The sequence below is a fragment of the Sinohyriopsis cumingii genome, chromosome 6, assembly GCF_028554795.1.
Source record: "Sinohyriopsis cumingii isolate HCF-2022 chromosome 6, ASM2855479v2, whole genome shotgun sequence".
NCBI classification, from domain to species: Eukaryota; Metazoa; Mollusca; class Bivalvia; order Unionida; family Unionidae; genus Sinohyriopsis; species Sinohyriopsis cumingii.
Genome location: NC_142966.1, coordinates 69,253,275 through 69,276,028, shown reverse-complemented (window position 1 = coordinate 69,276,028; position 22,754 = coordinate 69,253,275). Strand labels below are relative to the sequence as shown.

Genomic DNA, 22,754 nt, shown 5'->3' with positions numbered 1-22,754 from the left:
GGGACCCATTGCTTCCTTTATGCCATTGTACATGCCTCTGATGTTTCCAATATCTGCTTCTGACTGGATACTCTGACAGAGCTGAAGCCAGTATTCATTGGCACACTGCTGTGCTAATCTCTGCACTTTGCTTCTGGTAGACCTGTATGCCTGTAGTGTCTTCTGACAGGGGGATCGCTTGTATTGCAGGTGAGCACTGCGACGCTCTTCTATGGCTGGCATGAGTGTGGCAGAGTTAGCCTCAAACCAGTCATTGTTCTTTGATTGTTTCTTACCAAAGATCCGTGTGGCTGTGCTGTATACAGTCTCTCTGATGTGATCCCATCTTTCTTTGGCACTGCCGTTGGGGGGTTCTTAGTCAAACGTCTTGGAAAGAGTATAGGTGAATTCCTCAGCCTTGTCAGGATAAGATGTCTTGCTCACATCAATGTGTGGTTGACCCTCTTCCTAGAGCGGTGGATCTTCTTTGGCTGAAGCTTCATTTTGCAGCACACCAGTGAGTTGTCGGTGTCGCAGTCAGCACTTTGGAAGGTACGGGTAAGAAGCACACCCTTCACGGCTGACCATCTTATAATGATCAAGTCCAGCTGATGCCAGTGTTTAGACCGGGGATGCCTCCAAGACACTTTGTGCTGTGACTTTGTCTGAAAGAATGAATTGGTGATGCTGAGTTCGTGGTATGAGCACATCTCTAGAAGGCGCTGTCCATTCTCATTCATCTTCCCAACGCCAAACTTGCCAAGACAGGAGGGCCAAGAGACATGATCGGCACCCACTCTAGCATTGAAGTCGCCAGCAAAATCAAGTTCTCTTCCTTGGGAATTTTGTTGATGAGCGAGTTTAACTCATCATAAAACTCATCCTTGGTATCTGTGGAGGATCTTAGCGTGGGAGCGTAAACACTGATCAGGTTGACAGGCCTGTTTGTGGTGTGGTGGCAGAGGGATAGCATTCTTCCATTTCCTTGTTGGCAGGGTTCTATCATTCTCGGCAGACAGCGAATCCAACACCAAACTCTCTGGCTTCATCTGCACTCTTTCCTTGCCAGAAGAATGTGTAGTTCTTTTGTCTGAGGGACCCAGAATCTGATAATCGTGTCTGCTTTAGTGAGGTAATGTCGACCTGGAGCCTTGCAAGTTCGTCGTTGATGACTGAAGTCTTACGAACACCACTGATTGTCTGGAGATCATCTGAAAGCCCAGTCAGCATGGTCCGGACATTCCAGGTACCTAGCTTGAGGATTGAAGTCTTCTTTTTTATTTTTATTTTGTTATTTCTTGGTGCAGTAGTTGCAGTCCGCTTGTCAGGTACTCGCGTACCTTAAACCTTACGCACCCAGCAAGGCAGGCGAACTGTGGCGGGACGGCACCTTATTGGTTGGGGGCTGCCCAGTTTGAGGCGGGCGGTAGCTGTCCAGTGAAACATGTTGGTCTCTCCCACCGTCAGAAGCAACCCCTGGCGTCTGGCTCTACGCCAATCGAGCGGTGACTTATAACCGGTAAACTGCTGCTTCCCGTGTTGTGTCGACGCTATGGAGCGAAGCTGGAGTGTCCTCCCCCTTCTCCACGCAGCTGATGGATCCAAGGGAAAGGACAAGTCGATACGTCATGGCACCAGCTGCGTCGCAGGAGTTGCCGAGATGACACTGAAATCAGTGCCAAGTCGCCTTAGGGACTCCGACTCCGGTTTTTCTGTTGGGGTTTACTCCCTTAGCCTTTCCCCTGAGAGGGTATAGTTGCAAGGCAGCGAAGGTTTGAAATCGGAGTTTACTTTCTCCTAGATGGGCGACCATCCAAGGTTAACGAGCCCCATCTGCCCGAAGCATCTGGTTTTGAGGCACCAGAAGCTCGCCTGTCATCCCTTCTCTAGTCAGTTTAAACAGGTTCCGCCACTCGTGAAGGCCTGGGGCTGGATTTGGTTGTCAGAGGCTCTATCAGACGTAAGCCATTGGGAGATTTCCATGGGAAGTGGGTGCTTGTCTCCCACATCCGCCCCCGGTGATGACAACCATTGAAACCCAACTAACAAGTACATGTATTCAATTCATGGTTCTATCAAATGGATTATCAATTTGAAAACAAAGTGAGTGCTGCCTTTACAAGCCAAGAACTTAAGGGGCATGTTTACAGGTAGAAAATTTGTACTAAGTACCAAATGGCTCAGTTTATTACCCAGGTTATTATCAACGGGCAGGTACCTGAGTACCCAGGTAGCGTTCGAGCTCTTATTGGTAGGCGCTTATTTACCCCTGTTATCTTTATTGATTGTCATATGACACCAGTTTCACATTTCATTAATAATGACTTCATGGTTCCTTCATATTTTTAATGTTATTGTATAGATCTTTATCCAGCTGCTATGGATGGAAGAAGCGCAAGCTTTTAAGGTCTTAAGGTCATAGCCCAGAAGAATTTAAGGGATAGTCTGTTTTCTGATGTCCATACGTCAGTTAGTACAGGTTTGTTATCGATATACCTCTTAAATGACTTGGATGATTGATGTTAAACTTCACACACACATTCATCATGAGGTCTGGTTAATGATGCTGCTTATACATCCAGTATGGCCATCACAGTAGCCATCTTAAAATCTTGATATCACTACTTCTGCAGAGTGGATGGTCATGTCAACATGCGTAAAAAATTGTTTATCATTCTTGTGTATACTGTTAACTCCTTTGTGCTAATACATATTTACATAGAACTTGTAGTGTGTGCATATTGGAATGAATATATGTTTTACATAAAAATGATGCTCATGCAGGTGAGACATTGGTACATTTTTACTAATGGCATAATTGGAGCAACCTTTCCTAGGTCCCTAGCTAAATCAGATCTTAGGCGTCTATTAATTCTTAGCTCCTGTTTTTTTTCTCCATTAACATTACATTGTCAGAATCTTGCATGACTTCATATTGCTCAACACATGTCTAATATATTATTTTCTATTCAGAACTACTTTGATTGTAAACAAACATTGTATGCTCATGTAGCACAAGCTTAGCTTTTGGGTTATTAGATTCGTATGGGGATGAATTAAACAAGCTGTTTCATCAATTTGAAGTAGAGATGATAAAGTTAAACGATGTGGACCAGTTTACAAAGTCACTTTTGAAAGTTTCATAAAAGCAAATGAATGAACATGATATTTGCAATGTCAGCAAAAACATGAGATTTGCATTATTAGAAATACCTTTCTGATCATTTAAACAGTTATTTAGGAGTTAGTTTCATAATTTGTCACACTTAGAAAGGTTCAGATTATGACAAGTGCTCTCTAGGGTCTATACAAATAGCATAGATAAGCATATTGAGGCTATCAGAAATGTACCATTTTACAAGTCAGTCAAAACAATAAATTTTAGGAAAAAAATGCAACTCAAGGTTTTGGTAGAAAATTAAGAGCCTTAGAGCCAATAAACCAAGACAACTAAGAAGTCTTATATCTGTTAGCTAAATGGATGGACAGCTGCTTTGCAAATTTCCCAGTTGAAGTTGTTTGATATAATGTTTGGATGTAGGCTAGCAATAGAAGCCATACAGGTCATGTATGTGCAATCCCTCCAACAGAGAGCATTGCAAGTGACAGGGCACAAACATTTTTCTTCTTTAGGTGGCATTAAGAATGGCAGTAAATATACTTACATTTTTGCCTCTTGAATTTCCTCAAAATGTACTTTTATAGTTCTGAAAATCCAAATTACAAAACTTGATACACACCGCAAAATTGTACTGTAATTTTTGATTACATTTCCAACAGAAATCACATTCTCCTTACTGCACTAAAAACTAAATGAATGTAACATTCCGTAGCGTCATTTTGACAATCTCATTTAAAAGAATTAATATTTTTCCCACATTATGATTCAGAAAAATCAATGACGGGGTGCTGTTGATTCAAGGCTGTTCCTCCACTGCTCAAATCACATGTACATTGTATGGAATTGACTCAGCTAATAAATCCAGTCCATCTCAAACAGAAAAGCAGAATTGAGTTGGATCAACAGAAAAACAAAATCCATCCTTCTAGACCAACTGGAAAAGTTTTTTCAGGGCACATTCATTCACAGTATGATCCTAAATTTCAATTTTAAGTAGAGCAAAACAGGAATTTTCTGAAACTAATGTCGAGTGTGCGAAGAAGTTCAAAAGTCACTGGGTGGTGCTGTATGTACATTACTATTGTTACTGTATATTGATGAATCTACAGGTGTGTATTTATTTTGGAGCATGAATTCAGTTACTTTGTTTCTTGTAGTGCATTCTTTTTATTATTAAACCTCAGGTAGAAAAACAAAATGAGTATATAATAAAAAGGTTACTGCATTTGTATGGGAAAATAAAACTCGTTTTTTTTAAATACTGATGCTGCACTCCCAAGGTCATGCAGTATTACTTAGAAAAACTAGTTCATATTTTCCATTACAAATGCAATGATCCTTAAGTATTGTGCATTTTTATCTACTTGCAGGCATGACTTTTTGTAGTATTTTAAAGAACTTATTATGCCCCAAGGATTCACTGAAAGTGAATAGAGCAGAGGCTGAAAACCTCATGTTTAAGAAAGGAACTTTGAAAGTCATGGCCCAGAACTCTTATGGTAATGAGTTTGCAGATCTCAGAGTAAAGGATAGAATTGGGAATGTCGCTGCCCAAACCTTTCTTAGTACAGAATCAGAAGTTAAAAGTCTCGTAGTTAAGAAGGAAGCTGCAGAATGCACTTTCAAAACCTCAGGTGAGGCTGAAGTCAAAGACTTAAGAGTAAATGTGGAAGTTTTGAAAATCATCACTGAAACGCAAACATCTGCTGGTTTGGAAGTTGAATATCTCAGAGTTGAGAAAGGAACTTTAGACAACACTGCCCAAATGTCAGATTGTACAGAGATTGAAGATCTCTTAGTAAAGAAGGGATCTTGGGAAATGACTGCCCAATCCTGTATCAGTACAGAAGTTGAAAATCGAATAGTAAAGGAAGGAACTGGGAAAATCAGTGCCAAATCTGCTAATAGCATTCCATCAAAAGTCCTCACAGGAAAGGAGAAGAACATTAAATTCATTGTCAAAGATGATGTTAATGCAGAAGATTGTACTGTCTGTGTAGATGAGGAATTCGTGAAAATCACATCAAAAGCCACATGTAAGGAAGCGTTGGAAACTTATAAAGCAGAATGCTGTGTGAGTGAAAGAGATGACAAAGTTGAAGGCTATAACAATATTGTCCCTTCAAATGGACCAGACTTTGGACAATACATTGATGATTGTGTAAAGATGGATGACGTGAATAAACTTAGTCTGCAAGGAACATACAGATATGAAGATCATATAAATGAGGATAAAATTAATTACCTTTTCAGCTACCAAGATATTCACAAAGGAAGATATCAGCTGGCTGTATTTGTTGAAATATTTGAATCAATAACAGAGAAAAAGAAACAGCAGGGCTATGGAGCTAAAGGTAAGTTATAGAGAGAGAGAGAACAAGCTGCACTAAAGAAATAGCATCGTTATAAAGAGTTTTTATTATCAGAAAGAAATTAATTCAAATATAATAAACAAATTGATCATCCTTGCATTTGAATAAAAAAAGTCATAAACATACATAGATAAAGATATTTAAGCCATCCATCCCTTCAGTGAAATTCATAATGATGGAAATATTAAATCAAGAAAATTAGGGCACGATTTCAGTATACGTTTGAAGTCTTCCAGAAATAGAGATTTTGGTCCATATTTTCTTCATGCTTGGTTTGCAGCAGTGACTGTTTTACAGACGATTTAGTGAGAATAATTGTTTAATTGTTTATGATACCTTAAAATTTCCAAGTGAGTTTTATTTTATCTTGAAGGAAACTGAAACGATTTTCAGCAATTTTCTTTTCTGTTTCAAGGATAGAAAAGATGACCATGGGTCATATTTTAACCTATCAAGCTTTTCCATCAATTCTGCTATCTCTATCACAAAAAATGTCAAGATTTTGTCATAAGTATCATAAGCAAGATGATGTAAACTCTTAATTTGAGAACCAATTTGGAGAAATTCAAACTGGCCTGCATTCATAAGTTGATGGTATTGCTCAGTAGCATTGTAGGTAAATGGCAAGAAAAAAGAAGATATGTATGTATTAGTGACTGACTGAGTGATCTGGCCCAATATTCATACAAATGAATGAACAAAGAAAATTGAACACAGATGGTCCACTAGATCCACTACTGAAGACCACATTTAAAGCTTCAGTTTAGTTGAAATTTAGTAAGCGTCTTATTTCTGTATTCTAACCAGTAGCAAATTTCCAAAAGATTACTTTTTTATAATTTAGCTTGAGTTAAGTATTTGTGCTTAGAAAGTGTAAGTCTTTTAGACCTGATTACATTTTTTGGAATTTCCTATAATTATCTCTGTTTTTAATGTTTACAGAAAGAGAACATGGCTTGTCAGAGAAAAGAGGGGAGATTGCACAATGGTTTCAGGAAGGTGGGCCATGGCTAGAGTCGTATCCATCAGCCAGATGTGTGCAACAAGAGTTTACTCCTGTTACAAACACAGAAGAATCTGTATTAATAGTCACAGAGGAACCTTTTGATGCTTCTTCCCTGAAGTACAAGGAAATAAATGATGAAAATTCTGGCCATTCTTCTGACTTTATTTCTCTTGAGTGTGAGAAAAAGAAGAAGAAATCTGTATGTTCAAAATTACATGTAAGGACCATAGAGAACGGTTCATGTTTTGTTTCCCATAAAAGTAAATTAAAATATGCAGAGGATTTAAAACATATGAATGGGGTAAAATTGTCCCCTTGTAAAAAACAAGAGACAAGGTTCTCAGTGAGAGCTTTCTTTGTAGCAGAGGTTGCGAATTGTGACCAGACAAAAGATGCTAATGAAACTGAACAGCAAATCTTATCAAACATGGATGTCAGTGTGCAGAAAAAGAAAAGTGAGGTTGACATTGATGACAGAACTGTTAGAGACATTGACCTGAGAGAGAATAAAAAGTACCATCTTAGACAAATTGTGTTGAACCCAAGAAATTGGTTTCCACTACCCAAACTTAGCAGAGATGCAATAATTGCATTTGTTGAAGAACAAACCCGTGATGGACATGGCGGGTCTGCCTTGCCTCCTTCTGATCATGAAGAACTGAGAGAAATGTTAAGACAACTTGCTTCAGATAATGTACCTGGGCCACAGATTACTATGAAATATGAGATGCTCCGACTTTGCACAATGAAAACCTTTCTAGGACAGGATCGACCATTTGCCATCAGAATTATTGGTGCTGGATTTTATTATGCTGGACACCAAGACCAGGTTATATGTTATTGCTGTGGCAATCGAAAGGACAGTTGGGTTCTTGGAGATATTCCACTGTTGATTCACCAGAACATGGCTCCAGATTGTGGCTTTCTTACACATAATGCTCTAGTCAATGTTCCAATTAGAAAAGCAAATTCCACAGAATCACCATCACCTGCAGAAGTTCGTCTTCTTGCAATCCAAAGATCTTATGGGTCAAATCAGTCAGACACAGCACAGGGCGAGTCATCTTTGGTGCTTCCGTCAAGTGAACAGAATCGGGTCAGTATTTCAAATATGTCTCATCAGATGTTGGTCACTGACAAAAGCACACCTCCAAATCAGCTGGTGTCTTCAGAGGGACAAAATGTATCGGACAATCTGCAAACTGTTTCTGCCCACTCAGACTTCATGGAAGAGCCACCACCTAAGTATCCACAATATACAGTTAAGAGCATGAGGATTAACTCCTTCCAGGGATGGCCAGCAGAACATCGACAGAGGCCAGAGGAAATGGCTGAATGTGGATTCTACTATGCAGGTACAGTAGACTTTGATACACTCTCATACTTATATAAACCACTATATACATGTATGGATCAACTAAGTATTAAAAACTCTCTTGATGGAAATTTGGTACTTCATTGTGTGTGTGTGTGTGTGTGTGTGTGTGTGTGTGTGTGTGCATTAAGAGACAGCAATGTTTAGACATCAATATCTGGTAACCTATGACTGATTCTTTTTGAAAATTTACATTTGGTGTCTGTATTCCAAAATTCCTTTTGCAGTTCCTGTAGCTGTTGGAAATGAACATATGTTAGGAAAATACATACAGAGTAAGGTATTAAATGCAATGAGAAAGTTACATTTGATGAACTATACTTATAAACCAATTTAAACCAACACAAGTCCCAATAACTTTGATATTAATTTGCCCATGTTTGAAAATGAAGCCAATGTAGTTTCATTGACCCATATGTATACATATTTATGTGTGTTCTACGTGTTTGTTTGTTTAGATGTACATGCATAGGTAAGTGTTCATGTGGGAAAGGAGGTAATAAGTTGCAAGTTTAGAATTTTTATATTTTTTGGATGTTAAAAAATTGCACAATTTACTTTATCTATTATTTTGGGTCATACAATTAAAGACAGTGCAGATCATATCATGTCTTTTAATAAACACATGCAATTTGTTTACTTTGTGTTTTCGCTAATTCTGAACCCCACCCATTTGCTGCATTTTATCGGATTTGTAACAGGGATGGATGTCAGCATACCAATTTGGTAAAACTTCCATAACTCCCAGTTACATGATTTGCACTTGTATTAAATACTTGTATTTTATTGAACCTGATAACATGCTTAATGTCAATTATATAATTTGTTTATTCACTATTGGAAAACCTATTAATACTGAAGAAAACCATGCTTTTTAAATTCCAGGATTCAGTGATTGTGTGCGCTGTTTCTTTTGTGGTGTTGGATTGCAACATTGGATGAGTGAAGACGATCCATGGATTGAACATGCACGATGTTCAACTGAATGTATATATGTACTCAAGATGAAGGGGGAGGAGTTTGTCTCCCTGGTAAAGATGGCAGTAGAGATAGTTGAGAGGGTAAAAGAATTAAATCTGCATTGCCAATGTATGACATAAACAGAAAATAGAAGCAAATTCCTTACAGTAAAATTGTGCAATCTGTTAATAGATATTTGATTTGGTGACCATTGTTGTTTTCCATTATGTAATAGACCATTCCCACTACATTTTTTGTTCTTCCTTTTAAATATTGCTACAGTATTGGTGCAATGTAAAGTTAGTACTGTACAGTTCTTGTTGTTTTGTATTTTGGATTCTTTGGGCATGGTCTGTGTACTTTTGATGTTTAAAGATCAGAAGTAATTTATAAAGGATTAAAGATGTTCATGGCTTATTGTTGGATTAGTAATTACTAACGTCAAACAGGTCATTTAGGCATTCAGCACTGACTATTTCAGTAGTGGGTGTTATTGTTTAGAATTTGATTATACATACCTTTAAGTGGCAAGTCTTCACTTCATATGGATTCTTATACATACATATTCCTTTGGAAGGTTATTATTTAAATGCCCCGAGAAGTGCATAGGGCAAAATCTGCTAAAGTACGTCGACATTTTTTGACAAAATGAACCTAAATGTGTGATCCGATACAATCCATAATGAATGTCATGCGTTGTGATGTCACAATGAAAGTTACACATATTGATAAACAAATTTGTTCTGTCCTATATTGTAACGTTTCCAGTTGACATGCTCTTTTCTTAACCCAAGATTAGTTCATGAATACCATTGTAAATGACCATAAGGATAGATAATTTTCATTAGACGTTTCTTGTTGACAGTTAAGGTGCATTCAGTAATCAGGATTGAATAGACTTTGGTTGTAGAAAATTAGTGTTAAAATTTAAAAGATCAATATATGTTTAAAATGAGTAAATACGCTAAGTGATCAGTGTGAGTTTTACTATAAATGCTTCAGCAATATTTAAAGTTTTTCAGGATATCATAAGGTGCATTATCTCCAAATGCTAAACCTACAAAATCTGAAAAGCCAAAATATCACATGAAAATCAGTAATGGATACAAACAGGAATTTCAGTGATTGGTGTTATAACTCTAAGGTCTGAAACTATGTAACAGGATGAAACAAAGCCAACAGGTTTCATTAAATTCAGCAATGTATTTGTCCAGAAAACAAAGTGAAAATTTAATAGGAACTTGCATTATTGTGAATTAAATCTCAAGTAATCCTAAATGTTCAATCAAAAGTTGAAACTGTAGAGTGAATTTCAATATTGAATATGGTGATGTATGAATAGTCTTGATAATTTACTGACAGTCTTGATGTATCACATTGATGTAATCCAGAATATGAATAGTCTTGATAATTTACTGACAGTCTTGATGTATCGCATCGATGTAATCCAGAATATCTTTGAATGAAGTCGCAATAATTCCCAAATAGTAATTTAGTTAAAAAAAAGGGGCACTTTGTAATTCCAGTAATTTCAAATAAATGATTCCTCTCAATTTATATATGAACACAACAGTAAATAATTCCACAAAATGAACTTAATAGCGGAATGTATAATTTGTTTACCTCAGCTTTGTATAAAAACCTAAGACTCAGTAAAATGGGTAAAATGTTTGCTTCTAGAACATTCTAAGTTTTATAAATAAGGCTTGACCTTGAACTCATATCAGTAAACAACTTTATAACTTACAAATAAAATACAATCTACAATAATGGATCTAAGTTAGGTACATACTATAGATATTTGATACATTGGAATCAAGTTCAAGGGAACATATATTTTACCATTCTTAAATAAAGTTAATTTTAAAAAGAACATGCCAGATTGCACTTGCACCAGTCATGAGTAGTTTAGGCAGACAACCAGGAATCTGAATCTAGAAAACAATTTAAACTTCTTGGTGAACTTGAAAAATGTTATACCAACACTCGCATTCAAGTGCAGACACATTTGATAGTAGCAATAGCTTACCTATAACTATTGTTTAGATTTCTTTTTTGTGCTGATAAACCCATCTTTTTGTTTGATGTGATTACATCCTTTCCTAGAGTGAAGAATTGTCAGTATGATGCAACTTGCTTGTCCTTGTTATGTCATGCACAAAACTAGTGTAGATCATCTGTTTTAAGGATTTTGTAGTGATCAGACATGTGCCAATGATTTACCAGAGAAAATTTGCTTGTATCAGTGTTTTTTTAACTGCCTGGCCTCTACAATTATTTGTCTCTAAGGGTGTTGCTCAATCCGTTTATTTTTCCAAATCTTGTATGGTAAGCATTGCCCTATGGTATTTGGTTCCTTCAGGGAAGTGGGGTTACTTTGTGTATGCCACTAGGATTTGGTACATTTAACAATAAATAATTTGTGTACGGTATGTAAGTGTAAGTTGTATGCAAGGAATGACAGCTTGACTAAATAAAGGCTGTGTGTTCTTCTCTATAGATGGACACTGAATATGATATATTTTGTATTTTTTATTCAGCACATTAACTTTTCTTTTCACATTGCTATTGTATGTACATATGTATGTATGTATGTATGTATGTATGTATGTATGTATGTATGTATGTATATTTCTTTTAATCAATCTAAGTTTTTAAAAACGACCCCAAAACAGATAACTCTAACAGTTTCTACAATTTACATGTAGTGTGGGCAGTTTAATATTTCAGTTATTACAACATATTAATATATCACTATGTGCTTCTGATTGGCCCATGAAATTCTTGCACAGGATTCTATATACTGATTGTGCTGTGATTATGGGAACATTTTCTTTACGGAACTTCTTCATTTTACTAATACTATGAACATTATCGCAAGCACTTTTCCATTTGACTGCCCAAACTGGACATAAATCCCAGCTGACAGAACTTTTATTCAGCTACAGCATTTACATGGTAAATATATAGTGCAGTTCTGACTCCAAATGAAATTTGTATATGTCTTCTGTAGTCTTCTGTTCCAAATCAAATAACGCAAATATGCAATCACAAATACGTTAAGTAAAATATGGGAATTTCAACATCCAGTAATCCCTTTGACATGAATATTGCAACAATGTAATGTTTATTTCTGAAAGTGACACTTGAGGGTTAACATGGATTGTCTACTGTACTCTAACCGGTACTGTATCAAACAATGTGACATCACATGCGTTGGACATTCTGTGTTGAAAAATGATTTTGTCTGTAAAATGTTGTTTATTCAAAAGGACACTTGTTCTTTGATTTAAAGTTCTTGCTAAAGTATAATCTATTTTTAAACGTTAATACTTATTCATCTTCGTTTTATGACTTTTTTATGCAATGATTGAAAGGTGCAGTCTCATTCGGAATGCACGAAAGTATTCATTCTTCTTTCTCTCTAAGTGATTGCCACTGAAATAAAAATTGTGTGATAAAAGGAACCTCACATGATTTAATACTAAAAGTGGGAAGGTATGACCACAAGAAGTCTTCTTGGGACTCTCACCCAGACTGCATTAAATGTTCAAAATGCACAAGAAAAATTTGTTTTGTAAATCATGGCTTGCAGAATGCTGGAATCATATGGACTTCAGCCACACATATCAACAAAAGAAAAACTAAGCTCTTAGTCTTCATTAAAAAATTTCTAGCTTCTCTTTTACAGACCCCTCAAGGCTCAACAAGAGCCATGGCCATCTGACCAGAAGACCCCTCCCAGGGTGTAGCTACCTCCTGTTGTGAAGGAAATACATTAACCACCTTTCAGCATCTCGCTGCCTCCCATGGAGGAGGGATGCGCAGCTCATTCCATAGAGTGTTGCTGCTTCCTATTGCGGATGAGATGCACCACCTCACCTCTTATTGTGTCATTTGCCTCCCATTGTGGACAATATGCACCACTCATCTCGTGGCATGTCGCTACCTAGCAGGTAGGAGGAGATGCACCACTTACACCATAACGTTCTCTGCCTCCCATGGTGGAGATGAACCTCTTTTCTCAACTGCTCCGGTGGCCTAGTGGTTAGAGTGTCCGCCTTGGAAACAGGAGGTTGTGGGTTTGAACCCCGGCTGAGCCATACCAGAGACTTACAGAAATGGTACTAACAGCAGCCTTGCTAGGTGCTCAGCATTAAGAGGTCAGTGTTAGGACTGGTCAGCCTGGTGTCAAGATAATGTGGCTGGGTGGGACATCATGCTACATGTCTGTGGCATGATGCCCCAGTGCTGGACATCACTATAAGCTGCCACACTGCAGACATCGTAGCGATATGACTGAAAAATTGTTAAAGCTACATTAAAAACCCTAATCATACACACATGCACCTCTTTTCTCATAGCATGTTGCTGCCTCCCATCAAAGAGGAGATGTCCCACTACCACTCAGTCAGGGGTAGTGACTTGTACATTATCATTGGAAGGATTCAGCACTACACCTTTCTGAGTTTTGCAGCAGTCAATGTTAAGGCTTGACAATACTGGGATAGGCTTTAGACCAAGTTACCTCTCTTCACCCACTACCACTTCATTAAAAACGACATTGGGAGTCTAACCAGTAGGCTCAGAATAGACAAGGAGATAGGATCAATATACCCCCTCTTCTTATTATCCCAATAAATCCCTTTGGAATTTGTGTCCCTCCACCTCAGCTACCTTGATCATGTATGTGCCACCTTGGGCTTCTAGATTGTGCCCTCTTAGTAGAGGTGATATTGTGGCATGCATCTCGCCATCACCTCATCACCAGGTAGAAACAATTCGGAAGGTTAGAGGTGTCACTTCTTCCAGGACAGACAGACATTCTCATCTCTCCTTGGCAAATGCCATTCCATAAACCCTCGCTCACCATGAAGGGGCTTTGCAAAGAGTGTTCCTATATCCTCGTCACATCTGAGGAACTTTGTCCTGCCCACACACTCTCCAGCTCAAAGTGTCCTCAGTGATGCTTTCTCCATTTTATTAGGCTATAATGAGTTCAACATCGAGGAAGCACTTATACCCACTACTTCCTCACTATTGGGTGTGGTCTTTTTTTAAATTGATAAACAAAGTATATCACCTCTTACCCTGACTTATGTCTAAAACCACCTGGTACACAGTCCAAAAAGATCCTTTCCAGTTTGGAAAAGATCTCAGGGGCTGAACCTCAATTAGACCTCCTTTTCCGATTCTTGAGAAAAATGCTCAAAAGTTTTTGATGGCCCAAACCATTACTTTGCAGTATTGAGGATGGACCGTTCTTTCCTCAACTTTGATACATTTGGTCTCTTCTGTCAGCTACTGGTACATTCCCCAAAACTTTCTTATGCTGACCTGTTCTCAACTGCTTCTTTTATTATGCTGAGAGAGGCCTTGTTGAACACAGCCACTCTTCAGTGCATGCTGGAAGCTGTGGAAAAGATGTATCATCATACACTGCTTAAAGTTTTGTCTGCATAACGTTTTCATTTGTGCCATGGCTTTGCTTTTGATTCCTTAAAGGTCTTAAGAGATCACCATAATGACCTTCTTAGGGTATCTCCTTTAGAAGCTGAGACCATCTGGCAAGTCCTTCAAGCAGACATCCCCAGTCCAATATGGAACCTCAGACTTTACCTCCTCTTCCTCTGTTAAACTTACAGAAGCTGAAAAACAGAGGTTCCCAATGAACCTGGAAAGGAAGGAAGCAGTTCTCACACTCTGCTTCTTTTCCCAAAGAAGGGGGTAGGGGATATCCATAGAGACTTAAGCCCTCTCCTGCCACACATCCCTCTCCCAGATGTTCCCATCAGTGCTTGCCTAGGCCACTTTTTCGAGGCTTGGTAAAGCATCACAGACATTGGTTGGGTCCTTTGTGAGGGGAACCAATAGCAGTTTCAGTATCTACCTTCTCTATCCAGGACCTCAATCTTTCTTCATCAGTCCAATTTAGTGAGGAAGTGCACACCCTTTTACAGAAGGATGCAGTCAAGAGGGTTTTGAATGATGAGCCATCTGCCTTCTATTCCTGTATCTCGCTGGTTAGCAAGGGAAGTGGAAAGTTTCACATTGTAATCAACCTCTGCCCATTAAATTATATTCTTATGGTTGAACCTTCTAGATGGAGACCACCTCCTCAATCCAGAATGTGCTTTGCCCATCAGATTGGACAGTCTCCATCAATCTTCCGGATGTTTAGTGACACATCCCCATGTTTCTCCCACAACACAAAAATATCCAGTTTTGCTTAGACCAGGAAATTCTTAAATTCCAGGTCCTACCATTCAGAATTGTTTTTGTGCTTTGAATTTTCACCTGAGTTATGGGATTAGTAGCAGCATACCTCCGATTACTGGAAACACCAATTCTCCAGTATTTCAATGATTGGCTGATCCACAATGTTCACGTCCAGTGGGTTGATCAGACTCAGATACACTTTTGTTCTATGGTAACTCATTCAGGCCTTTTGCCCAAACTAAGAATATCTGAACTCATTCCATTGCAAGACTTTGCTTTCATCTAGATGAATTTCCTTACAAATCAGAACATTGAGTTCCACTGGATTAAATATATTGAATGCCAGTTAGAGGTGCTACGAGCAAAAACTTCTTTGTGTGCTTGACTGTACCTGTCATTTCTGGGAACCTTGAATGCCACTACCACTTCTATTAGGGCGTCTTCTTATACGGCCTCTACAGCTCCTCCTCCTTGCAAGGTGGAAACAGCATTTCATCACCATTTGCAATGGTGGATAAATCTGGACAGATTCATGATTGGATTCCCCATGCATGCACCTGAGCCCCACTCCCATCTGTTCGCAGACACATCAGATTCCAGTTGGGGTGCTTATTTAGAACCAACAAATCATCCCTCCACATAAGCAACCTAGAAATGAAAGCATTATACCTAGAATTGCATGGGTGCATCAACAGGGTTGATGTGTCATGGTCTCCTCCAACAACAACATCCATTGTAGTTTATCTCCAACATCAAGGAGGCACACATGCCCATTCTAGTCGGGAACCTCCTCCGCTGAACCACCTTGGAAAACATAACACTCAGTGTTCGACATATTCAGCACAAGAAGATTGTTTTGGCAGACAGTTTGTCCAGAACTGGTAGAGCCATCATCACAGAATAATCTCTTCGTGCAATCTCTTTGTGCTCTTCGAGTCCCTTTCTCTGTGTGGGAAAGGGCCCAGGTGGGTTCTATTCGCAGCCAGGCTCAGCAACAAACTTCCCTTTTACATTTCTCCTGTCCTTGATGAAGGAGCATGGTCTGTGGTTGTCTTCAGTTTTAAATGGCATCAGATGTTTGCTTAAGCCTTCCCACGCTTCCAACTGCTCCAGGTTAAGTTCCCATTGTTCAGATTAATCTCATAACCCCACCGAGGTCTCAGTACTCATGGTTCAGCAGTCTCCTTGACCTGTTGATCACATGACCCAGGTGTCTTCCTCACTGGAGGGATCTTCTGTCACAACACTGTGAATTCCTCCTTCATAACAGACCCCAAATTATCCACCTTCACGCTTGGCCTATCTTAAGCGATCTCGCTACCAGAATAAACTTTCTGGCCGAGTTGCCAGTTGCATCGTTAATGCCAGGAGAGATTTTACATCTAAGGTTTATGATCCCATTTGGAGGAATCTTCTGTAATTGGCGCAATAGGAAATACGTTGATCCTAGCTGACCCACTATAACATATGTTGCAAATTTCATTTTGTTCTTCTTTGACAACAAAAGATGCTCAGTATCCACTATTAGAGACTTATTGAGCTGTCATTTCAAATACAGTTAAAACCCCTATGAACCATTGAGTGAGGTTTCCTTTTAGGACCTCACTTTCAAGACTGTGTTTCTAGTCCCCTTCACCTGTCAGAACACGAAGTAAGATTTATGCCTTATCTATCGACACTGTCTTTCTCCAGTTCATTGGAATTACAATTTGGATTCCCTGCTTTGTCAACTGGTACCTTTAGTCAAAAATCATTGTCAGTTACTTTCCATAGATCCATTGCCAGTAGAAATCACCAGTTTTAGTTGAATATGTGCTGCAGATGATACAGATAGTCTTTATGCCCCGTGATAGCACTCTGTTTCTATGTTAGGGCATCCAAAAGGAAAAAGAAAGGGTACTAAGTGTCTTTTCCTTCTTCTCAAGGGCTCCATAGACATTTCAGCTGCCACATTCTCATGATGGATTGTCACCACGATCAAAAGAGGATACCAGTCTCTTACTGATTTGGACCTTTCCTTGTGAAACTTAAAGCATATGAGATCTGAGTTGTTGCTACCTACATTAATCACTCCACCATGGAAGACACAATGAAGGTAGCATTTTGGCCTTCCAATACTACCTTTTCCTCCTTTTATCTTGATGACTCAATTAGCACAACAAAAGGAAGGAATGTTTTTCTGGGCCTCAAGAAAAACCAACATTCCAATACATGGACCTCTCCATCAACTTTATGTTCAGTTTTCTCTTTTTTTTAACAGACAGTGGGTTTTTCAGCATGAAAAGAAAGCTAAGCAGTAGATATCGGTAGGTATTGCATAATTAAAATTAGTTTTACCCCACAAAAGCTACATTTTTCTGTTCTAGGGAAAATTCAGGCTGACACCAGTGGCAACCTGGATCCAGTAGTGATACATCCTCTCCTGAGTGTTGAGATCTACAATGATGAGAACTGCTACAAAGATAATCCAGGCAACAAACTAGTATGAAAGAATAAAATGCTTGTGCTACATAAAAAGACACTTAAAAGGCAACAAGCTGCTGTAAAAGGACTGACACAATGAGATGATATAAATATTTGAATATAGAAAAGCAAAATGGGTACAGTAGTTGTCATTTTATCTATTAGCATGCTAAAATGTGGTTCATGAAACTCCTATGGATTTAAAGCCAATCCTCTGACCAAATTTAGTAAATTTCCTGATCTGTCAAAAGCTGCATAGGACAGTGTGATGTTTTAAGCATTAAATGTCATGAAGACTTTGTTGATTTTTTTAATTGTTTTTCAGGAGGAGGCAGCAAGAAATAATAGTGGAGGAAACCAGGCATCACAAGATCGCAATGAACCAGCCCCAACAGCTGTTGTACAGGAAGGTAATAAGGGGGATAAATCTCAAGGAAACTGTAATATCCAAACCCAAACTAGAGGAGACACAAAAATTTGGTCTATTGATTGTAGTGATGGTATGAAACAGGAGTATGCAATAAATGGACTGTCAACATATTTTTGTCTCATGGCCATTACTTATTACATGTGTATTTGTGCTTTTATTATAGAAAAAATCTTATGCCATGCAGCCCATTTAGTATAAGTTAGGATCAGTTCTGGCTTACGTAAATGTTTAAGTTGTGGGCCACTTATATAATAAAAGGGTAAATGTAAGTATGGTAGAACAGGAAATTATAATTTGTGCCCAAATACATTTTTGTTCATAGAGTGTGACCCAGATAACTGGACTGTACCATGTTATGTACTGAACCCTGTTTTAACCAACCCAAGTCAGTAAGCTGAAGAAAGTGATGCATGTTCCAAAAATATATTGGGTTGGGTTAATAAAAACATTAAAAAATACATGCTTTTCATTAAATGAAGACAAAACTAGTCTGAAATACACTTATAAATTGACAACTTATATCGGTGTGGTACAATGCTTATGCATTAGGTACTGTACATGTGCATGAAAAATCCATGAATTTGAGTATAGATCGCACTATAAAATTAATGTATCAGTTGCATCCAGTTAGAAAACATGAAGAACATGCATAAAAACAATGGCAGTCTTCATGTGATCTATATCCCATTATCAACAAGCATGTGTCACTAAACATTTCACTACGATGTTCACCAGTAGTATTAAATTGGCCTAGATTTTGGTCAGCTGGAGACAGCTATCATCTTGCTGAAGCTGCCCAAGGAATGAAGCTGTTCATAGTCAAATGAAAACATGAACAAATTAAAAATTAAACAAATATCTTTGTGAAATGCCCCAAATTCAGTTAACTTGAAGGCCAGCTAACTATGGTTTAAAAATATTGGAAATTTAGTTTGCATTTTATGTGAATGTTGGTAGTAAATAGTAAGCATAAAATTTTTCCCTGCAAAAAAAGGAAACTTTTCATGGTACTGTAAACATTCCAGTTACTTTGGAAAATACAACAATCCATCAGATCATATTGCTTTTATTTATGTTTGGTGCTGACTTCCTTTGATGAAAGGTGTTTGTTTTTATTGAAGATTGTCGACAACTTGCTTTGATGAAGGTGTGTGTTATTGAAGTCACTGCTGTACAACTTTGGAGGACCAAACATATGCCTTTTTGTTGTTGCGGTAGCAACATCAAATAATTGTAGAACATCAATTGAGACTGAAATATTTTTTCATCTCTTTAGTATTTATAAAGATCATTCAGCACTTCAAAGGTAATAATTTTGCATTGAAGTTTCAACTTAACTATTTTTTCTGGGAACATTTAACGGAAAAGATGTATCTATCATTCATTCGATTATAGCTGTTCCTCCTCCTGTCTTCTGATCATGAATTTTAGTCTGGTAGCATGACTATTCAAGTGTATCACATCATACAGTACTCAGGCCAGATGTCGGCATAAGTTGATTTTGATATACCAATGCACTGTTAAAATAGTTTGTCAGTATGAGCAAAGGATTTGTTTATGTAACAGTATATAGATTCCAGTGCATTTTGTAACTTGTGGCTCCCTTTCATGGTACCTTTGAATTTCCACTCCAAACCCAAAACTGTATGTACAAGTTTAAATGGCCAACAGTGAGGAAAAACGTTTCAATTCTAGATTAAACTTTTTAAACTCAATTTTCATACTTTTAAGAAGAAAAAATATTGTTTGCATATGAGAAAAATACATATGAAATTTCAGGAGTCATGCCATGATTGTCTTATATAATATTAGAATTATTATTATTATAGAATTTTTAGAGTTCACACATGCTTTGTTCCCCACAATGAAAAGAAACTTTTTACTCATTATTTTTTGTACTTTAAAGAATGCAAATATTTTTTGGTGTACGAGAAAATTATGCGCATGCAAAATTTCAGGAGCGATGCCCCGATCGTGTTATATTTGAGTTCATGTTATAACTGAGTATACTATAGCGGGATCATGCTCTGTGTTTTAGTAAAAACTTTCTTATTTGTAATTTGATAGACATGAGCCAATGATAAACTTTGTTTACTATAACTATTTAACTACTAACAGCTTCTCATAATAGAATATAAACTTAATGTTAATCTGACAACATTTTAGTGCACTTTTACATTTTGCCATATATAACATGTTGTCATTATGTTGTCATGGAGTGTTATTATACTTGTTACATATCGATAAATTATGATATAGCCCTTTTCAGTAACCTCCTTATCTGCCCTTTCTTTCCAAACTCTTTACTGTATGGAGGTTGCACTAGAAATATTTGTGGTAGGTATTGCTGCTGGTCAATATTGATCAATTGTAACACAGAATGAAGTGAATCAAATTAGATTTCTTGCCATGAGCAAACTTTCCAACTAAATACCCTAAATAAATGCATGTTAAAGTAATTAACAGATAATTGTTAGGCACAGTGGATATAATTATAAATCAAATGGTATGTTTATTACCTGTGCAGATACTTGTAACTGAAATTTTAAACAAAAATGTGGAAGAAAAAGATAATTTGTAAAATAGTAAATAGTTTAACACAATTCCTTGGCTAATCAACAACAACACAAACAAATAAAATGAAAAAGGTAAATGAATTAAAGTTAAATTGAATATTGAAAGTAGCATTTTATTTAATGAATGATCTTTCATTCATGATTATATTCTATATTATACATAATGTTTAATTAGAATATGAATCTGATGATGAAATTCTTTTGTCAACCTTCTGTAATTAAAACAAAAATCATTTAAAAATAAAATAACTAATTTCCATTGCATAAATTCTTTCCATTGTGCTAAAGTTTTGTACTATCAAAAAATTCAGCAATGAACATTATTTTGTGAGTGATGATTTTCATTTGGATATGGCAGTTGCATATTTTCTCAAATACACACGTTTCATACAATTATTATCATCAGATTTGAAGTATTTCGTGAGTGATGATTTTCATTTGGATATGGCAATTGCATATTTTCTCAAATACACACGTTTCATACAATTATTAGCATCAGATTTGAAATTAATTCTATTTTCTGTTAGGCAGTTCAAACAGATGTATATGCATCTGATGATCAAAAACTTCTTTTGACTTTTTTCAATTTATAAACAAACATTATTTCCATTGCTTATTTTGTTTCCATTGCATTCTATGTTTCTGATGCATATTGTCTTTTCTTTGTTTTTCATATTTTTTACTGCATATTTTAGTCATACCAGTCTGTAATCCACCAATCATGTTCCACAACAACTAGACCATTTATCAAAGCTCTTTTACAAACAGTGAACTGTATACTGTTTCATTTGTGGGCACTTCTCCACCCTTTTACCTACGTTGAGCTATTGGTCTCTGAAGTATGTCCCTTCCTCGCCCCTGCAGCCATCCAAAAATGCTTTTTTAAACTTTTGTGTGGTGTTTGTTTTTCAGTAAAAGAAAATCAAAAAAGAATTTGGATGAAAAAAGTATTATTTTTGTTCAGGGGTCACTCTTTGTTATTTTCATTTTAATATTTTACCGTCATACTCACTAGGTCCATGGAGCTGGTCCCTTTGTTTTCATTCCCAGTATATTTTTATGATCTATACATCCCTCCTTACACACTAGGTCTTGCTGCTGGTGTCTATATCATGGTTCCTAAATTAAAGTGATCTTGGCAAGGGATCAATCTAATATCATGTGTGTTACATGTGTATGCTATATTGTTTCAATCATGCTACATTGTCTTTGTGTTAGGACAGTATTTTTTAAAAATATTTATTTACTTTTTATTTACATACAGAAAGGAAAACAAAAATGGTGTAAGGTATAATAGTTGTATAAAATTATGTGTTTTGACAGTTCTCCAGTCTTGTTCTAGTCATTCTTTTCAAAATTGTGATGAAATTGGAGTTTTTGAATATAGTTTAATGCATATATGTATACCCATTGATATTTTCTTCATAGCGTTGCTGTATACATATGTGTTTGCACTGTCCTTTCTCCCATAGTAATTGTATTTTGTGAGAGGGGTTAGAAATTACCCAGCTTTGCATCATGGTTAATGTAACTATGTACATCTTGTCCAGCAGCTTAATTACCTACTATAGTCTGACTCTACATCCCCGTTTGTTTGTACCCCCCTACCGATTTCCAAAATGAGAACGTTTAATGTGATAAAAAGTGCACAGAACTAAATCGATTGAATCATTGATTTATAATTTCTACCTTGACTATGACCAGAATGTCACTAATGCTGGCATCACCTGCACCATTTCATGCATAACTTTCCATACTAACATGGCGCCATATTGCGTTCACTGTAGGCTAGTTTATTTCCATCAGACAACATAATGGCGTTCATCCTGTTCAGCAACTGCTGAATAATTGTATAAATTACATAATGCTGAGAGTTTGGAATTATATCCCTCTGCATATATGAACAAGAAATTAAATCGCTTGTTAAATCCACATGAAAAGCAAATTTGTAGTTGTCATTATTTTCCTTTGCTTGATTCGACATTGTAAATATCGGAAGCAGACGACTTATATATGTACACCTGTACCCCTTTGCTGAAATTGGACTTGTCCAGAAATTGTAAATGGATCCGAGCATGTCCGTCTATTACACTGAAAACTTCCGTTAAGCATGAAACGCGCATAAGATGACGGTGTTAGGGCCGCTCTACTCAGTGTCAGGTTAGAAACTATAAATCAATGAAAGAATTGACTTAAGTTCCTTGCACTTTTTATCACATTAAAGGTTTCCATTATTTTAAATCGGTAGTTGGG

General features: G+C 37.1%; 1 protein-coding gene across 1 annotated transcript in view; it reads left to right on the top strand.

Moving 5' to 3' along the window:
- Positions 1-2,154: 2,154 nt before the first annotated feature.
- Positions 2,155-22,754, top strand: part of LOC149797144 (uncharacterized) — a 47,757-nt gene continuing 27,157 nt past the window's right edge. Inside the window, exons 1-5 of the mRNA XM_089960719.1 lie at positions 2,155-2,230; positions 4,471-5,454; positions 6,415-7,833; positions 8,739-8,914; positions 17,821-17,905. Coding sequence (XP_089816845.1) covers positions 2,155-2,230; positions 4,471-5,454; positions 6,415-7,833; positions 8,739-8,914; positions 17,821-17,905 — 2,740 coding nt within the window. The remainder of the gene's footprint in view (positions 2,231-4,470; positions 5,455-6,414; positions 7,834-8,738; positions 8,915-17,820; positions 17,906-22,754) is intronic.